Source organism: Oncorhynchus mykiss, chromosome 13 (assembly GCF_013265735.2).
Source record: "Oncorhynchus mykiss isolate Arlee chromosome 13, USDA_OmykA_1.1, whole genome shotgun sequence".
Classification (NCBI taxonomy): domain Eukaryota; kingdom Metazoa; phylum Chordata; class Actinopteri; order Salmoniformes; family Salmonidae; genus Oncorhynchus; species Oncorhynchus mykiss.
In genome coordinates, this window is record NC_048577.1 from 59397047 (window position 1) to 59418951 (window position 21905).

General features: G+C 43.6%; 1 protein-coding gene across 2 annotated transcripts in view; it reads right to left on the reverse strand.

The window, feature by feature from the left end:
- Window positions 1-21905, reverse strand: part of LOC110516720 (adenylate cyclase type 9) — an 89240-nt gene that overhangs the window by 14221 nt on the left and 53114 nt on the right. For both annotated transcript variants that reach the window (XM_036941749.1, XM_036941748.1), the window contains one exon: window positions 6325-6518. In XM_036941749.1, the coding sequence (XP_036797644.1) occupies window positions 6325-6518 (194 nt within the window). The remainder of the gene's footprint in view (window positions 1-6324; window positions 6519-21905) is intronic.

The window sequence follows — 21905 nt, forward strand, 5'->3', positions numbered from 1 at the left end:
GAGAGGAATGGAGAGAGAGGAAGGGAGGGAGAGAGAGTTAGGAAGGAGAGAGAGGTAAAGAATGAGTCAATTGAGGGTGAAGAGATAACAGAGAGAAATAAAGAGAGTTGAGTAGAGGGAGAGAGGAGAAAATTTGAAATAATGAATGAGAGAAACTGTTTGGCAGAAACAGGACAAAGAGAGAGAGAGAGAGGGCAGAGAGAGTGAGACAGGGAGAGAAACAGACAAAAATATTATGGGAAATGGACCCATTGAGAGAGAGAGGAAGAGAGAGATTGAGTGAGAGAGAGTGAGAGAGAGAGCACGAACTCAGCACTTCAGCATTTTACCACTAATTAGAATCACAATGATACACAATCAGATTCAATGGATACAATACCAACCACAATAGCAGCCCTATAGAGAGACAGGGCCAGGATGAGGAGAGGTGGAGAGAGGGATGAGAGACAGGGTGATAGAGGAGGAGAGGTGGAGAGAGGGATGAGAGACAGGGCCAGAATGAGGAGAGGTGGAGAGAGGGATGAGAGACAGGGTGATAGAGGAGGAGAGGTGGAGAGAGGGATGAGAGACAGGGCCAGGATGAGGAGAGGTGGAGAGAGGGATGAGAGACAGGGTGATAGAGGAGGAGAGGTGGAGAGAGGGATGAGAGACAGGGTGATAGAGGAGGAGAGGTGAAGAGATGGATGAGAGACAGAGTGATAGAGGTGGAGAGAGGGATGAGAGACAGGGTGATAGAGGATGAGAGGTGGAGAGAGGGATGAGAGACAGGGCCAGGGTGATAGAGGAGGAGATGTGGAGAGGGGGATGAGAGAGGGGGAGAGGTGGAGAGATGGATGAGAGACAGGGTGATAGAGGAGGAGAGGTGGAGAGAGGGGTGAGAGACAGAGTGATAGAGGTGGAGAAAGGGATGAGAGACAGGGCCAGTGATAGAGGAGGAGAGGTGGAGAGATAGATGAGAGACAGGGTGATAGAGGAGGAGAGGTGGAGAGAGGGGTGAGAGAGAGTGATAGAGGTGGAGAGAGGGATGAGAGACAGGGCCAGGGTGATAGAGGAGGAGATGTGGAGAGAGGGATGAGAGAGGAGGAGAGGTGGAGAGATGGATGAGAGACAGGGTGATAGAGGAGGAGAGGTTTAGAGAGGGATGAGAGAGGAGGAGAGGTGGAGAGAGGGATGAAAGACAGGGCCAGGGTGATAGAGGAGGAGAGATTTAGAGAGGGATGAGAGAGGAGGAGAGGTGGAGAGAGGGATGAGAGACATGGTGATAGAGGAGAGGTGGATGAGACATGGTGATAGAGGAGGAGAGGTGGAGAGAGGGATGACAGACAGGGTGATAGAGGAGGAGAGGTGGAGAGAGGGATGAGAGACAGGGTGATAGAGGAGGAGAGGTGGAGAGAGGGATGAGAGACAGGGCCAGGGTGATAGAGGAGGAGAGGTGGAGAGAGGGATGAGAGAGGAGGAGAGGTGGAGAGAGGGATGAGAGACATGGTGATAGAGGAAGAGAGGTGGAGAGAGGGATGAGAGACAGGGTGATAGACGAGGAGAGGTGGAGAGAGGGATGAGAGACAGGGCCCGGGTGAGAGGAGGAGAGATGAATGAGAGACAGGGTGATAGGAGGAGGAGAGGTGGAGAGAGGGATGAGAGACAGAGTGATAGAGGTGGAGAGAGGGATGAGAGACAGGGCCCGGGTGAGAGGAGGAGAGGTGGAGAGAGGGATGAGAGACAGGGTGATAGAGAAGGAGAGGTGAAGAGAGGGATGAGAGACAGGTTGATAGAGAAGGAGAGGTAGAGAGAGGGGTGAGAGACAGGGCCAGGGTGATAGAGAAGGAGAGGGATGAGAGAGAGTGATAGAGAAAGAGAGGTGAAGAGAGGGATGAGAGAGAGTGATAGACAAGGAGAGGTGAAGAGGGATGAGAGACAGGGCCAGGGTGATAGAGGTGGAGATAGGGATGACATAGAAGAGGCTGGGGAAGGCTGAAGGAATGGACAGAGACAGATATACACTCATCTGATGATTAGGCACTGGCCCTGAAAGGATTGTTCAAGGTACTTGGTAACAAAGTGATGCAGACACACATGCGTGTACGTACGCACCCATACACCTACAGACTTAAAACAGACAGCCAGACAATACTGTGAACACTGGCTCACTTTCAGGCAACACACACAGCCTGATACACAGAGAAAAACACACACACACACACACACTCAGCCAAGTCAGGCTCTGAGGACAAGTGAGTGTTTGAGGGGGATGAGAAGCCCACAGAAAGGACACGGCTTCAAAGAGGCGTCATTAAACCTAGTGAAGTGTGTGTGTGTGTGTGAGAGGGAGAGAGAGAGCCAATGAATTGAGGGTTTGTACCAGTGAAGTGTGTGTGTGTGTGAGAGACAGAGAGAGCCAATGAAGTGAGGGTTTGTACCAGTGAAGTGTGTGAGTCCATGTGAAGGGCTTTCTAACGTCTCTCCACGTGTGTTACCTCATGTAATGCCAAGGACACAGCAGTTTGTCTCCTCTCCCCTCTTCACTTCTCATCTGCCTTTCCCTAAGACCCCCACGACCAGCACTGGCAGATGTAGTGGTGGTACGGTAGGATTACAGTGGAACTGTGGGGGCTAATTGGTATCTATAAAGCAAGTCTGTGTGCGTACTGTATGACTGAGGAGAGTAGTGAATACTGGATATAGGTGTAGCAGCAGAGTAAATATATGGTAGTCAGAGAGTATTCAGACCCCTTGACATTTCCCACATTTTGTTATGTTACAGCCTTATTCTAAAATGGATTCAATTGTTTTTTTCCCCCTCATCAATCTACACATAATACCCCATAATGACAAAGCAAAAACAGGTTTCTAGAATATATCACATTAACATAAGTATTCAGACCCTTTATTTAGTACTTAGCTAAAGCACCTTTAGCAGTGATTACAGCCTCGAGTCTTCCTGGGTATGACACTACAAGCTCTGCTTGTATTTGGGGAGTTTCTCCCATTCTTCTCTGCAGATCCTCTCAAGCTCTGTCAGGATGGATGGAGAGCAGATCCCACTCCTGCAGTATCTTGGCTGTGTGCTTAGCGTCGTTGTGCTGATGGATGGTGAACCTTCGACCCAGGTCTGAGGTCCTGAGCTCTCTGGAGCAGGTTTTCATCAAGGATCTCTCTGTATAATGCTCCATTCATCTTTCCCTCGTTCCTGACTAGTCTCCTAGTCCCTACCTCTGAAAAACATCCCCACAGCATGATGCTGCCACCATGCTTCACTGTAGGCATGGTGCCAGGTTTCCTCCAGACATGATGCTGCCACCATGCTTCACTGTAGGCATGGTGCCAGGTTTCCTCCAGACATGATGCTGCCACCATGCTTCACCCTAGGGATGGTGCCAGGTGTTAGCCAGACGTGACACTTGGCATTCAGGCCAAAGAGTTCAATCTTGATTTCATCAGACCAGAGAATCTTGTTTCTCATGGTCTGAGAATCCTTTAGGTGCCTTTTGGCAAACTCCAAGCGGGCTGTCATGTGCTTTTTACTGAGGAGTGGCTTCCGTCTGGCCACTCTACCATAAAGGCCTGATTGGTGGAGTGCTGCAGAGATGGTTGTCCTTCTGGAAGGTTCTCTCATCTCCACAGTGGAACTCTGGAGCTCTGTCAGAGAGACCATAGGGTTATTGGTCACTTCCCTAACCAAGGCCGTTCTCCTCCAATTGCTCAGTTTGGTTGGGCGGCCAGCTCTAGAAAGAGTCTTGGTGGTTCCAAACTTCTTCCATTTAAAAATGATGGAGGCCACTGTGTTCTTGAGGACCTTCAATGCTGCAGAAATGTTTTGGAGGCTGTGCCTCAACACAATCCTGTCTCGAAGCTCTGCGGACAATTCCTTCCACCTCATGGCTTGCTTTTTGCTCTGACATGCACTGTCAACTGTGGAACTTTATATACACAGGTGTGTGCCTTTCCAAATCACGTTCAATCAATTCAATTTACCACAGGTGGACTCCAATCAAGTTGTAGAAACATCTCAAGGATGATCAATGGAAAATGGATGCACCTGAGCTCAATTTCGAGTCTCATAGCAAAAGGCCTGAATATTTATGTTAATGCAATCAGTTTTTAATATTTAATACATTTGCAGAAAATTCTAAAAACCTGTTTTGACTTTGTCATTGTGGGGTATTGTGATGTCATTATGGGGTATTGTGATGTCATTGTGGGGTATTGATGAGGAACATGCTTTATTTAATCCATTTTAGAATAAGGCTGTAATGTAACAAAATGTGGAAAAAACCAAGGGGTCTGAATACTTTCTGAATGCCCTGTTTCTTCTCTCTATATGGAGCCTCATTACTCCATCATGACACTAAACCCACCATAGGGACCAAAACCGATTTATACTAACGTCAACATGGGCCCTATTCAGAGTAGGCTTGCTGATCTAGGATCAGGTTTGCCTTTTAGATCATAATGCATAAGACTATATGGACAGGGGTGACCTGATCCTAGGTCAACACTCCTACACTTATCGAGTAACAGTAAGAGAGTAGAGAATTGTCTCTGTTGGTGAATATTACATTATATGCGTTGTGGATAAGCAAGGGTCGGAAATGTACATACACTTAGGTTGGAGTCATTAAAACTCGTTTTTCAACCACTCCAAAAATGTCTTGTTAACAAACAATAGTTTTGGTCAGTTAGGACATCTACTTTGAGCATAACACAAGTACTTTTTCCAACAATTGTTTACATACAGATTATTTCACTTATAATTCACTGTATCACAATTCCAGTGGTCAGAAGTTTACATACACTAAGCTGACTGCGCCTTTAAACAGCTTGGAAAATTCCAGAAAATGATGTCATGGCTTTAGAAGCTTCTGATAGGCTAATTGACATCATTTGAGTCAATTGGAGGTGTACCTGTGGATGTATTTCAAAGCCTACCTTCAAACTCAGTGCCTCTTTGCTTGACATCATGGGAAAATCAAAAGAAATCAGCCAAGAACTCAGAAAAAAAATTGTAGACCTCCACAAGTCTGGTTCATCCTTGGGAGCAATTTCCAAACGCCTGAAGGTACCACGTTCATCTGTAGTATGCAAACAATAGTATGCAAGTATAAACACCATGGGACCACGCAGCCGTCATACCGCTCAAGAAGGAGATGCGTTCTGTCTCCTAGAGATGAACGTACTTTGATGTGAAAAGTGTAAATCAATCCCAGAACAACAGCAAAGGACCCTGTGAAGATGCTGGAGAAAACAGGTACAAAAGTATCTATATCCACAGTAAAACGAGTCCTATATCGACATTACCTGAAAGGCCGCTCAGCAAGGAAGAAGCCACTGCTCCAAAACCGCCATAAAAAAGCCGGACTACGGTTTGCAACTGCACATGGGGACAAAGCTCGTACTTTTTGGAGAAATGTCCTCTGGTCTGATGAAACAAAAATAGAACTGTTTGGCCATATTGACCATCGTTATGTTTGGAGGAAAAAGGGAGAGGCTTGCAAGCCGAAGAACACCATCCCAACCGTGAAGCACCTGGGTGCCAGCATCATGTTGTGGGGGTGCTTTGTTGCAGGAGGGACTGGTGCACTTCACAAAATAATTCACCCAACTTATTGTGGGAAGCTTGTGGAAGGCTGGCTACCCGAAACATTTGACCCAAGTTAAACAATTTAAAGGAAATGCTACCGAATACTAATTGAGTGTCTGTAAACTTCTGACCCACTGGGAATGGGATGAAAGAAATAAACGCTGAAATAAATCCTTCTCTCTACTATTATTCTGACATTTCACATTCTTAAAATAAAGTGGTGATCCTAACTGACATAAGACAGGGAATTCTTTCTAAGATTAAATGTCAGGAATTGTGAAAAACTGAGTTTAAGTGTATAAGGTGTAGGTAAACCTCCGACTTCAACTGTAGATATTGTTAAGTTAGGGCCCTGTGTTTTGTGCAATTATGTAACATGCTTGGATTTTAACCTTCATTTGAACTTTGATTCACTTTTTAGGTCAAATGGTCCAACACCATCCTCAAACAATTCCTTATATTTTTGGCGTAATTTTAATTTCTGGATAAGGCTCAAAATACAGGATAGGATCTCATGTCACATACTGCTCAAAACACACGGCCCTACAATTATGTTCTGAAGACATGTCTACTGAGCTGAACATTTGTTACACTATGACCATTTTCTAAATGAAGTCAACGTACAGTATGCTATTACAACCAAAGATTATGTCTATCCAAGTTACACAGTAGAAAACCATCAGAGGGGAATGAGCACACACCTGACCCCCATCTCCCCTTTACCATGCAGAATACCATGTCCTCACCTTGGCCCTGTCGGGAGCCCCTCTCTGGGGTAGGCCACAGGCTGAGGGGGCTCTGGGGGGTCCATCTGGGGTGTGGGCACGGGGTGTGGGACAGCGGGTGTCCCCCCCAGGCTCCAGGCCAACCAGGCCCAGCTGGGAACAGCTACAGTGGCACGGCTCCACCTTCCTCCCTGAGATCAGGTAGGTCTTCAATCCTGAAGGAGACAGAACACAGAGATGGATGACAGTGACAGAGACTCTTATCAACACACATGCTGCAAAAGGTAGAAGAAAAGTGCCTTTTATGTGAAAAGAATGTGTGCATATGTGTGCTTCAGAACGATCCTGACGCCTCAGAACAGTTGGGTAGGCTGTTTGGCCGCTGCTGTTAGTACGTGTTGTGCTCTTTCTCTGAGTTGTACAAACAAGCAGAGCAGAAACTGGCCACCAAGGGCGTCATGCACCCCAAAACCTGAGGGGGCACAAAGTGAGGGAGGATGGCCGGGGGGGTGGTAAGAGAATTGTTCATTTTTTGAAATACCTGAAACAGCTTTTCATCTAGAGCCATAACTATTATGTAAACTTCTATGTCAACAATATGTACACTACCGTTCAAAAGTTTGGGGTCACTTAGAAATGTCCTTGTTTTTGAAAGAAAAACATTATTTTTTTGTCCATTTTTGTCCAATCAATTTTATTTTATTTTAATAAATAAAATAAAATAGATCAGAAATACAGTGTAGACTTTGTTAATGTTGTAAATGACTATTGTAGCTGGAAATGTCAGATTTTTAATGGAACATCTACATAGGCGTACAGAGGCCCATTATCAGCAACCATCACTCCTGTGAGAGCTTCAAGTTCCTTGGTGTCCACATCACCAACGAACTAGAATAGTCCAAACACACCAAGACAGTCGTGAAGAGGGCACGACAAAAGCTATTCCCCCTCATGAGACTGAAACGATTTGGGTCCTCAGATCCTAAGTAGCCTTGCTACTGTTATTTTCACTGTCATTTTACAGTAGTTTTTTTTATGATCATGTCTCCTTTGCCAAGATAATCCTTCCACCAGACAGGTGTGGCATATCAAGAAGCTGATCTTGTGCTGGGAACAATAAAAGGCCACTCTAAAATGTGCAGTTTTATCACACCACACCATGCCACAGATGTCTCAAGTTTTGAGGGAGTGTGCAATTGACATGCTGACTGCAGGAATGTCCACCAGAGCTGTTGCCAGATAATTTAATGTTAATTTCTCTATGATAAGCCACCTCCAACGTCGTTGTAGAGAATTTTGCAGTACGTCCAACCGGCATCACAACCTCAGACCACAGGTAACCACACCAGCCAAGGACCTCCAGATCCAGCTTCTTCACCTGTGGGATCATCTGAGACCAGCCACCTGAACAGCTGATGAAACTGTGGGTTTGCACAACTGAATAATTTCTGCAAAAATTGTCAGAAATTGTCTTAGGGAAGCTTCTATGCATGCTCGTTGTTCGTCCAGTCTTAACCTAACTGCAGTTCAGCATTGTAACCAACTTCAGTAGACAATAACTCACCTCCGATGGCCACTGGCATGCTGGAGAAGTGTGCTCTTCATGGATGAATCCTAGTTTGCTGATGTCAACGTTGTGAACAGAGTGCACCATGGTGGCGGTGGGGTTATGATATGTGTTGCATAAGCAACAGACAACGAACACAATTGCATTTCTGCAATTTGAATGCACAGAGATACCATGAAGAGATCCTGAGGCCCATTGTCGTGCCATTCATCCACCACCATCACCTGATGTTTCAGCATGATAATGCACAGTCCCATGTCACAAGGATCTGTACACAAAAATAGCCCAGACATGTCCCCCATTGAGCCTGTTTGGGATGCTCTGGATAGACGTGTACGACAGTGTGTTCCAGTTCCCACCAATATCCAGCAACTTCGCACAGCCATTGAAGAGGAGTGGGACAACATTCCATAGGTCACAATCAACAGCCTGATCAACTCTATGAGAAGGAGAAGTGTTGAGCTGCATGAGGCAAATGGTGGTCACACCTGATACTGACTGGTTTTCTGATCCACACCCCTACCTTTTTTTAAGGTACCTGTGACCAACAGATGCATATCTGTATTCCCAGTCATGTGAAATCATTAGATTATGGCCTAATTAATGTACTTCAATTGACTGATTTCCTTTTGAAACTGGAACTCAGTAAAATCTTTGAAATTGTTGCATGTCGAGTTTATATTTTTGTTCACTGTAGTATTTTCATATGTGCTGTTCAAATTACTGTGAAGTCTCTTTTTCGAAGACTTCTCACAAAAACAAGCATATCTCTGTGAAATGTCAACAGAGCACTGAGACTACCCCAAGCTTTTTTTCCTCCAAAATCCTTTTAAATTGAATTCAGCACATATCATGCTAATTTTGCAACCAGTGGAAACAACTTGGAAGATGATGGCCACTAAATGTAAAATCCTCAAAATATTGGCGATAACGCAGCACCACTCAGAGCGACAGAGCCTGGTGTTTATTATCGGATGTATTAGGTTCCGAAATCTGACTTTTTGGGTATAATGTTAATGATATGTTGGAGAAAGACCCCATTGAACCATTCAGAACATGAAGAGTCCCATTTGTCTTGGTAAAATGTATTGTATAACATAAGGAAGTGAAAAGTCATCACCAAAGCACATTTTCACCCACTATGGGCAGAGTAGTCTAGCAAACAATGTATTAGTGAGGTGTGTGTATCAGGCTATTAAACACACCACCAATTTGAAAGGAGAATGAACTGCCTGTACCTCAAGGAAATCTTTCCACCCCCCCCCACACACACACACACACACACACACCGCATCCTCCTTGCTTCCTCGTTTCTGCTCTCTCCATGTCTGTGTCTCTCCTCTCAGGCCTCAGGCCACCTCAGTCAGTGGTTTGATGAGACACAAAGGATATAAGTGCAGCACCGAGGTTCATCCTAATAGCCTATCTATTCTCTATAATGAGAAACTGCTTTTTCTCACTGGGCGGTAACATTTACATTTTAATTAAGTATCACTCAAAATGGCTTTCATTTGTTCAAAGGGTGAAATAAAAAATGGTGAGAGAGAGAGAGTGTGTGTGTGTGTGTGTGTGTGTGTGTGTGTGTGAGAGAGAGAGAGAGTCGGTGTGAGTGCGCGTCTATGTGTGTTCATGTATGTTTTATAATTCTATAATAAAGCACAGAAACAGATTGCATATCACAAATATCTGGGTAATTAGTGCATTTGCGTGTTGTGTTCAATAAAACTGATTTTACATGATGCACAGTACATCCATTAATTTCACTATTTTTCATTGTCATGGCATTTCTGCAATACAAAATCAACCAAAGTTGAAGTTGAAGAATGTTTAATTTTAGAATGTTTGGTTGATTAGAGCAACAGTGTTGATTTGAAACACATTCGATGTCTGATTCTTTCATAAGACCACAATTACACTGGAATATGATGATATCCCAATTGAAAAGAGCAACTTTAATAGAATGATGGATATTAGAATGTTCGGTTGGAAGGCACCCGTGTTGATGTGGAACTCACTTTTGGTGGCAACAACCGCAAGACTAGACATAAACTTGCTTCTGCTATCTGAAGTGGGCCATCTCTAATCAATGAGCTTCTAAAGCCAGCGATGTGATCTGTCTGGAGTGGGCCATCTCTAATCAATGAGCTTCTAAAGCCAGCGATGTGATCCGTCTGGAGTGGGCCATCTCTAATCAATGAGCTTCTAAAGCCAGTGATGTGATCCGTCTGGAGTGGGCCATCTCTAATCAATGAGCTTCTAAAGCCAGCGATGTGATCCGTCTGGAGTGGGCCATCTCTAATCAATGAGCTTCTAAAGCCAGCGATGTGATCCGTCTGGAGTGGGCCATCTCTAATCAATGAGCTTCTAAAGCCAGCGATGTGATCCGTCTGGAGTGGACCATCTCTAATCAATGAGCTTCTAAAGCCAGCGATGTGATCCGTCTGGAGTGGGCCATCTCTAATCAATGAGCTTCTAAAGCCAGCGATGTGATCAGTCTGGAGTGGGCCATCTCTAATCAATGAGCTTCTAAAGCCAGCGATGTGATCCGTCTGGAGTGGGCCATCTCTAATCAATGAGCTTCTAAAGCCAGCGATGTGATCCGTCTGGAGTGGGCCATCTCTAATCAATGAGCTTCTAAAGCCAGCGATGTGATCCGTCTGGAGTGGGCCATCTCTAATCAATGAGCTTCTAAAGCCAGCGATGTGATCAGTCTGGAGTGGGCCATCTCTAATCAATGAGCTTCTAAAGCCAGCGATGTGATCCGTCTGGAGTGGACCATCTCTAATCAATGAGCTTCTAAAGCCAGCGATGTGATCCGTCTGGAGTGGACCATCTCTAATCAATGAGCTTCTAAAGCCAGCGATGTGATCCGTCTGGAGTGGACCATCTCTAATCAATGAGCTTCTAAAGCCAGCGATGTGATCCGTCTGGAGTGGGCCATCTCTAATCAATGAGCTTCTAAAGCCAGCGATGTGATCCGTCTGGAGTGGGCCATCTCTAATCAATGAGCTTCTAAAGCCAGCGATGTGATCCGTCTGGAGTGGGCCATCTCTAATCAATGAGCTTCTAAAGCCAGAGATGTGATCCGTCTGGAGTGGGCCATCTCTAATCAATGAGCTTCTAAAGCCAGCGATGTGATCCGTCTGGAGTGGGCCATCTCTAATCAATGAGCTTCTAAAGCCAGCGATGTGATCTGTCTGGAGTGGACCAGCACAGGGACATCAGCATCTTCCTGCAAGACCATCAGATTCTATCGTCATCAATGTTAAGAGTCATAGGAAGGCTGTGGCGGTCATGACATTTTGTCAACCGGTGCTTGTCAAGCAAATAACTGCCGATCTCAAGGTAATTGACCGTTAATTAACAAAAACCCATTTAGCATCTGTTGGCTTCCATGCATAGCCTACAAGCCACTGATACAGACCTTTGGAACATCTACATTTTAAAAAGTATAATAAATCCATGTAATATAGCCTACACCATCACAATAAATCTGTTATTTATTTTAGACAGGTCTAAAGGAACATGATATGAAAATGTAGTCTATTTCAGAAGAACAGAAGAGCATACTCTGAGTTGTCATCTGGCTATGGTCCTGATCTGGCTATGTCAAATGGATGTGGGCTCACTAGTTCATTTAGCAGATTTACTTTCCGTGGCATTATTTTATATTATTTTAGAGTATGAAGAATACATTTGAACATAGCTGTATAAAATAAAAATTATATTTTGTCCAAACGATTTGAGGGAGTGATGCGCATGCGGCTATTCTTTGTTAAGAGGTTGACTAAAAAACAGATCCTCCTATATGATTAATATAGATTAAGTTATGCAACTTTAGTTGTGAGACAAACTTTGGGCTATATGTTTAGATTTTTAATACATTCTAAGGCTGCATGATAAAAGTTGCATGAAAGGCATGAGGTCTGCTTTGTTATTTGCACTGTCTGTACACACTTCATCAGTCTCTCATGCACATTTTCAAAATAAATTTCCCGGCGACATCACCTGTAATCCCCCTTGGATTACAGGTGAATAAAATCATTATCATTATAATTCCCTTCTCCCGGCTGCGTGCTCTCAAGCTCCGAAGCACCTCTCACTCAAATGTCTCTCTCAGATGGCTAATAAGAATTGAGATAATGCTGGTCACCTGATCGGGTCTTTCTCACAGGCTACAAATCAAGACAGACACATCGGGGACACAACTGCGCGTTTCCTTATCCAATTCCGAGGTGCATATTGAAGATATACGGGGACGGCAAGTAGCCTAGTGGTTAGAGCATTGGACTAGTAACCAAAAGGTTGCAAGATCAAATCCACGAGCTGACAAGGTAAAAATCTGTCGTTCTGCCCCTGAACAAGGTAGTTAACACACTGTTCCTAGGCTGTCATTGAAAATAAGAATTTGTTCTTAACTGACTTGCCTAGTTAAATAAAATTAAAAATTGGAAGAACATGTTTACTTTTCATCAGACAACAAGTTGAGTAGGCCTAACGAACAGCAAAGGCCTATCAACTGTTTTACTATGGGGTATAGTATATTGACATAAGCTGCCTATATCAATCTACTATCCCCCATAGTACAAAGGTCGGCCTATTCTATTCTGTGTGAGAAATGAATACTACAAACATAGTCTGGGATAGTTGTGGGATGTGATAGATTCCAAATGAATACAACCACTAGCATCAAAAAACATTTGTACACGCAAGGAGGCTGACGCAACAGATCAGAACGTTTAGCTTAGCATGTTGATACACTATTAGGCTATTTCTTCACATTATAAGTGCAGCAATGCACACACGGCAGTAGGATATAACTGCAAATGTTCCAAAATGCAATCAATCAGAGGGAAACACCATTCTGAAAAGTGACCGTTAATGTGATTATACATGTAATGCTTTTATTATAAAGGTGTAGTTTTATGGTGAAAAATGTCTTCGCTGGACTTGAAACTCCCGCGCTGCATTTGTATGCCAGTTAGGCTCTACACCTGTTGTAAAGCGGATTCATGTGCTTCATTTAAGAAGCTATTTGGCCACTTCAGTTGTGATACAAACCTTGTCAAAACATATAGGCCTATGGGCTAGGCTACATGAGGTGTGATACTGACCTTGTCAAAACATATAGGCCTATGGGCTAGGCTACATGAGGTGTGATACTGACCTTATTAAAACATATAGGCCTATGGGCTGGGCTACATGAGGCATGCGACTATGATTTGAAAAAGTCACACAAAAAGGCATGCATTGTTTTTTGCCTTACTGCACACAATCTGGGAACCATTCACAAGTGATAATATACCATTCACAAGTGACAGGCTAATATTGTCACCCATCAGACTATTCTTGATTGAATCTTGTCTTTACATATACTACATATTATGTGTGAAATTGGTTTTGATTTAGAATGGACCATGATCATGCACCTGTCTCGAAAATACATGTCACCTCTGCACTTAAATAGCTAATGGAGGATGCTTTTCCTGTGGTTTGTTTTCATACCAGCCAGGTAGGCTATACTTCTGTTGTAAAGAGAAGCAATGTGCTTAATATTAGGAAAGCTGAGCAATAAATATAGTATGCCTAGCCTATTGAAAGCTGATGGGATGCTCATCTTTTTAATAGAGGACATCACTGTTTTGTCACGCAATTGCATAGCCTATAGAAATGTTGCGCATCATGGGCTCTCATGAAGTATTTGATTAGATTTTCGATTACATTTGCATTGATGTCAAAGTGATTAGAGGGACAATAGAGTGCTGAGTACCAGGCAGTTAGCAAGTTTGGTAGGCTAATAATGACCAGCAAGCAGCAGCATCAGAGTTGTAGAAGCCTAATAGCCATGACAGCCCTAGTTGAGAGTGAGGACTGAGTTATACGAGCAGTGTGTGAGCTCTGGCAACCTGATGGAGAAGCTGGAAGCCATTCCATGGGTGTTGGAGTTGGCTACAGAGACGGGCTTCCTGTGAATCTCTGATTTATTTAGTAGAAGTAGTAGCAAGATAGGATAGATAGGATAGCAAGAATAGTAAGTTTGATAAAAGTAGGTTATTGTCCATTTTATATAAATATAAATAAATAAAAGTAAACGAATTGTGATGAGTCTTTTTTGTGTGTGTGTACAAGCATGTACTATGTCTGCTTACAGTCATCTACATGTCCTGAGTTAAACATCTATGTCTGCTTACAGTCATGTACATGTCCTGAGTTAAACATCTATGTCTGCTTACAGTCATCTACATGTCCTGAGTTAAACATCTATGTCTGCTTACAGTCATCTACATGTCCTGAGTTAAACATCTATGTCTGCTTACAGTCATCTACATGTCCTGAGTTAAACATCTATGTCTGCTTACAGTCATCTACATGTCCTGAGTTAAACATCTATGTCTGCTTACAGTCATCTACATGTCCTGAGTTAAACATCTATGTCTGCTTACAGTCATCTACATGTCCTGAGTTAAACATCTATGTCTGCTTACAGTCATCTACATGTCCTGAGTTAAACATCTATGTCTGCTTACAGTCATCTACATGTCCTGAGTTAAACATCTATGTCTGCTTACAGTCATCTACATGTCCTGAGTTAAACATCTATGTCTGCTTACAGTCATCTACATGTCCTGAGTTAAACATCTATGTCTGCTTACAGTCATGTACATGTCCTGAGTTAAACATCTATGTCTGCTTACAGTCATCTACATGTCCTGAGTTAAACATCTATGTCTGCTTACAGTCATCTACATGTCCTGAGTTAAACATCTATGTCTGCTTACAGTCATCTACATGTCCTGAGTTAAACATCTATGTCTGCTTACAGTCATCTACATGTCCTGAGTTAAACATCTATGTCTGCTTACAGTCATCTACATGTCCTGAGTTAAACATCTATGTCTGCTTACAGTCATGTACATGTCCTGAGTTAAACATCTACGTCTGCTTACAGTCATCTACATGTCCTGAGTTAAACATCTATGTCTGCTTACAGTCATGTACATGTCCTGAGTTAAACATCTATGTCTGCTTACAGTCATCTACATGTCCTGAGTTAAACATCTATGTCTGCTTACAGTCATCTACATGTCCTGAGTTAAACATCTATGTCTGCTTACAGTCATCTACATGTCCTGAGTTAAACATCTATGTCTGCTTACAGTCATCTACATGTCCTGAGTTAAACATCTATGTCTGCTTACAGTCATCTACATGTCCTGAGTTAAACATCTATGTCTGCTTACAGTCATCTACATGTCCTGAGTTAAACATCTATGTCTGCTTACAGTCATCTACATGTCCTGAGTTAAACATCTATGTCTGCTTACAGTCATGTACATGTCCTGAGTTAAACATCTATGTGAGCAGCCCTCTAGTCACGCGATGTCTCTTTCTCCACACAGAGATCTGACAACGGCACAGTAAAAGGCTAGTGGTAATGTCATTGGCTTAGGTAACTGCCAGTGGCCCTGTACTTAACCACATCATTCAGCTGTCAGTGAAACCCCACCCTTGAGCCCCATTCATTCTGAGTGCTTTAGACAGTCCCTGGCTGCGTCCCTATGGGCCCTGGTGAAAAGTAGTGCATTACATAGGGAATACGGTGTCATTGTGTATGTGTGAGTGTGTGGGTGAGTGTGTGTGTGTGGGAATGTGTTTGTCACGACAGGGACTGTCAAGTAGTACTACAATGAGATAGATTGTAAGAGAGAAGGAACTTGGATCGATACAACGGTTCATCAGGATACAAGGCTCAAAGATGAAGCTGCCAGCGCCAAGTTAACAGTGAGAAACAAATAAGTCATTCCCTGCACCACTGATGCAAAAGAAGCAGACAGGCGAGAAGGGGAGAGGAGAGAAGGCAGGAGGAACAGGAGACGGGAGAGACGGGAGGAGAAGGAGACAGGAGAGAAGAGATGGCAGGAGAAGGAGACAGGAGAGGAGGGGAGAGGAGAGACAGCAGGAGCAGAGAGGAGAGGAGAGAAGGCAGGAGGAACAGGAGACGGGAGAGACGGGAGGAACAGGAGACGGGAGAGACGGGAGGAGAAGGAGACAGGAGAGGAGGGGAGAGGAGAGACAGCAGGAGCAGAGAGGAGAGGAGAGAAGGCAGGACAAAGACACAGGAGAGAAGGGGAGAGGAGAGACAGCAGGAGCAGAGAGGAGAGAAGGCAGGACAAGGACACAGGAGAGAAGGGGAGAGGAGAGACAGTAGGAGGAGATGACAAGAGAAAAAGCAGGAGAAGAGAGGAGAGACGGCAGGAGAAGGACACAGGAGAGGAGGGGAGAGGTGGCAGGAGGAGGAGACAGGAGAGGAAATAGATGAGGTGGGGGCAGGGTTGTGTGTGTGCACCAGAGAGAGAGAGATAATTTGAAACAGCTAATCATATCCAACAGACACATTGACTCATTGACTTCCACTTTGTCTCCTTGAGCTGTGAGATTGTTGGGTCAATAACTCCTCTGTTCTCTCCTCCTCGCTCTCTTGTTCACCAGTTAGACCCAGACAAGAGAAGGAGGTGAAACATTATCTAATATGGATAACAAGACTATCAGACTGCTCTCATAATCACAACTACCATGGGAAAAGCCTGCATGATAATGGGTATAAACCAGGGCATGATGATGTGTTTAAACCATGGCATGATGATGGGTTTAAACCAGGGCATGATGATGGGTTTAAACCAGGGCATGATGATGTGTATAAACCAGGGCATGATGATGTGTTTAAACCAGGGCAAGATGATGGGTTTAAACCAGGGCAAGATGATGGGTTTAAACCAGGGCATGATAATGTGTTTAAACCAGGGCATGATGATGTGTTTAAACCAGGGCATGATGATGGGTTTAAACCAGGGCATGATGATGGGTTTAAACCAGGGCATGATGATGTGTTTAAACCAGGGCATGATAATGGGTATAAACCAGGGCATGATGATGGGTTTAAACCAGGGCATGATGATGGGTTTAAACCAGGGCATGATGATGGGTTTAAACCAGGGCATGATGATGGGTTTAAACCAGGGCATGATGATGGGTTTAAACCAGGGCATGATAATGGGTTTAAACCAGGGCATGATGATGGGTTTAAACCAGGGCATGATAATGGGTTTAAACCAGGGCATGATGATGGGTTTAAACCAGGGCATGATGATGGGTTTAAACCAGGGCATGATAATGTGTTTAAACCAGGGCATGATGATGGGTTTAAACCAGGGCATGATGATGTGTTTAAACCAGGGCATGATAATGGGTATAAACCAGGGCATGATGCTGGGTTTAAACCAGGGCAGGATAATGGTTATAAACCAGGGCATGATGATGGGTTTAAAGCAGGGCAGAATGACATGACCCAGGGCAGCTATATCCAGGGCATGATGATGTGTTTAAACCAGGGCATGTTGATGTGTTTAAACCAGGGCATGATAATGGGTATAAACCAGGGCATGATGATGTGTTTAAACCAGTGCATGATGATGTGTTTAAACCAGGGCATGATAATGGGTATAAACCAGGGCATGATGATGTGTTAAAACCAGGGCATGATGATGTGTTTAAACCAGGGCATGATGATGGGTTTAAACCAGGGCATGATGATGTGTTTAAACCAGGGCATGATAATGGGTATAAACCAGGGCATAATGATGGGTTTAAAGCAGGGCAGAATGACATGACCCAGGGCAGCTATATCCATCTGGAGAAAATCAATCTCTGCAAATCCTGCCTTTGAACTGTGGCAACAGACCAGTTAAATGATCCCAATGCTCTGCTATGTATTTGGGGACGTACTTCGAGGAGGCTGATGGGAACCAGAGAGTGAGTCAGGATGGGATCCACCGATTCCAAACAAACAAAAACATCCGAACCAGGCAAACCCAATACTCTCCAGTAGACAGGATGTTGTGGATTTCTAACCAAACTAAAATAAGGAATGTTTTCTGTTTCTAAATACAGAAACAATTTTAGAACAATCTGCGTTGGTCGGTGTCATGGCTTGCTGAAATGACATGAAATGACCAGAGAGAGAGAGAGAAAGCCAAAACATATTTTTTACTGTAATGCTTGTCGTCGTAAGGAAGAGTGGACCAAAGCGCAGCGTGGGAAGTGTTCATGATCTTTATTGTCAAGAATCACTCAAACAAAAATAACGAATACAAAACGAAAGCGAACAGTTCCGTCAGGCACAAAACAGCTAAAAAAGCTAGAAAACAACTACCCACAAAACACAGGTGGGAAACAGGCATGAAAAAGTCTGTATGGTTCCCAATCAGAGAAAACGATAGACAGCTGCTTCTGACTGGGAACCACACTGGCCAAAAACAAATAGAAAACATAGAAATCAAGAAACTAGAATGCCCACTCTAGTCACACCCTGGCCTAACCAAAATAGAGAATAAAAGCCTCTCTATGGCCAGGGCGTGACATTTACATTGTATATTTATTCAGGGGAGCCCAATTAAGACCAGGGTTTCATTCACAATGGTGCCCTGAGAACAAACAACTCACAACAGGATAATTCAGTAAATCAATACAACAGCAAAAATAAACTACTGGATACAGGAAATACAGACACCACATCTCAACAACACTAATAACCAACACAATCAACTACAACACAAATAACCACCACATCGCATCACTAATAACCCACCACAATCCACCAAAACACTAATAACCCACCACATCTCAACCAAAACACTAATAACCCACCACATCTCAACCACACTAATAACCCACCACATCTCAACCACACTAATAACCCACCACATCTCAACAACACTAATAACCCACCACATCTCAACAACACTAATAACCCACCACATCTCAACAACACTAATAACCCACCACATCTCAACCACACTAATAACCCACCACATCTCAACCACACTAATAACCCACCACATCTCAACAACACTAATAACCCACCACATCTCAACAACACTAATAACCCACCACATCTCAACCACACTAATAACCCACCACATCTCAACAACACTAATAACCCACCACATCTCAACAACACTAATAACCCACCACATCTCAACAACACTAATAACCCACCACATCTCAACCACACTAATAACCCACCACATCTCAACAACACTAATAACCCACCACATCTCAACACAAATCACCCACCACATCAACACTAATAACCCACCACATCTCAACCACACTAATAACCCACCACATCTCAACAACACTAATAACCCACCACATCTCAACCACACTAATAACCCACCACATCTCAACCACACTAATAACCCACCACATCTCAACAACACTAATAACCCACCACATCTCAACCACACTAATAACCCACCACATCTCAACAACACTAATAACCCACCACATCTCAACAACACTAATAACCCACCACATCTCAACACAAATCACCCACCACATCAACACTAATAACCCACCACATCTCAACCACACTAATAACCCACCACATCTCAACCACACTAATAACCCACCACATCTCAACAACACTAATAACCCACCACATCTCAACCACACTAATAACCCACCACATCTCAACCACACTAATAACCCACCACATCTCAACAACACTAATAACCCACCACATCTCAACACAAATCACCCACCACATCAACACTAATAACCCACCACATCTCAACAACACTAATAACCCACCACATCTCAATACTAATTACCCACCACATCTCAACACTAATAACCCACCGCATCTCAACAACATTAATAACCCACCACATCTCAACCACACTAATAACCCACCACAATCAACCACACTAATAACCTACCACAATCAACCACACTAATAACCCACCACATCTCAACCACACTAATAACCCACCACATCTCAACAACACTAATAACCCACCACAATCAACCACACTAATAACCCACCACATCGCAACACTAATAACCCACTACAATCAACAACACTAATAACCCACCACAATCAACCACAACCCAAATAACCCACCACATCTCACCAACACTAATAACCCACACCACAATCAACCACAACCCAAATAACCCACCACATTCAACCAAAACACTAATAACCCACCACATTCAACCAAAACACTAATAACCCACCACATTCAACCAAAACACTAATAACCCACCACATTCAACCAAAACACTAATAACCCATCACATTCAACCACAACACTAATAACCCACCACAATCAACCAAAACACTAATAACCCACCACAATCAACTACAACACTAATAAGCCACCACATCTCAACAACACTAATAACCCACCACATCTCAACAACACTAATAACCCACCACATCTCAACAACACTAATAACCCACCACAATCAACAACACTAATAACCCACCACATCCAAACACTAATAACCCACCACATCTCAACCACACTAATAACCCACCACATCTCAACAACACTAATAACACACCACAATCAACCACACTAATAACCCACCAAGATAATACAAAACACTTGAAAACCTCAGTGAATTCATCCCTCATCAGTGTTCTAAACTGCCCCATTGGCACAATTAGTTCAAGATTTAATTAGGTTTTTAAATTATTCAAAACAGGTGGGGCATTAACTAAAGGCTGATTGGTTGGTAGAGACATGAGGGACATCAAGAGTTAACCAACCCTGTGAGTGGGTTAGGTGCCCCATATTGTTATACTTTAACAGAGAAGTGAGATATGATGGAAGCTTGAGAAAGAAGAGAGAGAGAGGGTAAGTGAGAGAGAAGGGGAAGATAGAGAGGGGAAGAGAGAGAGAAAGAAATTGAAAGAGAACGATAGAAAGAGAGAGATAAGAAAATAATGTGACTGAATGATGTAGACAGAAAGGGAGAGAGTAGAGTATGAAACAGAATAAAAACGTGATGTATAGTTCATATAGCAACAAAGACAAATAGAGGATAAAAGACAGAGAGAATTAACAGAAAGGGGGAAGATAGAGACACGGAGAAATAGGGTAAGGGAAAAGAGAGAGGCGGGTAGAGAGAGTGAGAGAGAGGGAGAAAGAGAGAGAAAAGTAGAGGGAGAGAGAGAGAGGGTTCTATATCTGGCTGTCTCTATATACAATAGTACAAGGCCAGACTACAGAGCAGCTGCAGGTGTGTACCATCACACACAGATCCAGAGGGAGTGTTAAAACTAAAGGTGTGTGATGGGACTGTGAGCTAGATTTGCATGAAAGTGTGCCAGATATCAGAAGTGACACCATAGAGACATACACAGCGTATAAAACATTAGAAACACCTGCTCTTTCAATGACATTTTACTCCTTATTGATGTCACCTGTTAAATATACTTCAAACCAATGTAGATGAAGGGGAAGAGACAGGTTAAACATGTATTTTTAATCATTGAGGCAATTGGGACATGGATTGGGTATGTGTGCCATTGAGGGTGAATGGGTAAGACAAAAGCCTTAAGTGCCTTTAAATGGGGTATGGTAGTAGGTGCCAGGCGTACGGGTTTGAGTGTCAAGAACTGCAACGCTGCTGGGGTTTTCACGCTCAACAGTTTCCCGTGTGTATGAAGAATGGTCCACCACCCAAAGGACTTCCAGCCAACATTGGAGTCAACATGGGGAGGACGGCTCATAATAATGTCTGGAACGGAGCGAATGGACTGGCACCATGTGTTTGATACCATTCCACGTATTCCCTTCAGCCATTACTATGAGCCCGTCCTCCACCATGTGTTTGATACCATTCCACGTATTCCCTTCAGCCATTACTATGAGCCAGTCCTCCACCATGTGTTTGATACCATTCCACGTATTCCCTTCAGCCATTACTATGAGCCCGTCCTCCACCATGTGTTTGATACCATTCCACTTATTCCCTTCAGCCATTACTATGAGCCCGTCCTCCACCATGTGTTTGATACCATTCCACGTATTCCCTTCAGCCATTACTATGAGCCTGTCCTCCACCATGTGTTTGATACCATTCCACGTATTCCCTTCAGCCATTACTATGAGCCCATCCTCCCCAATTAAAGTGCCACCAACCTCCTGTGGCCAGCATCCCTGTGGAACGCTTGACACAC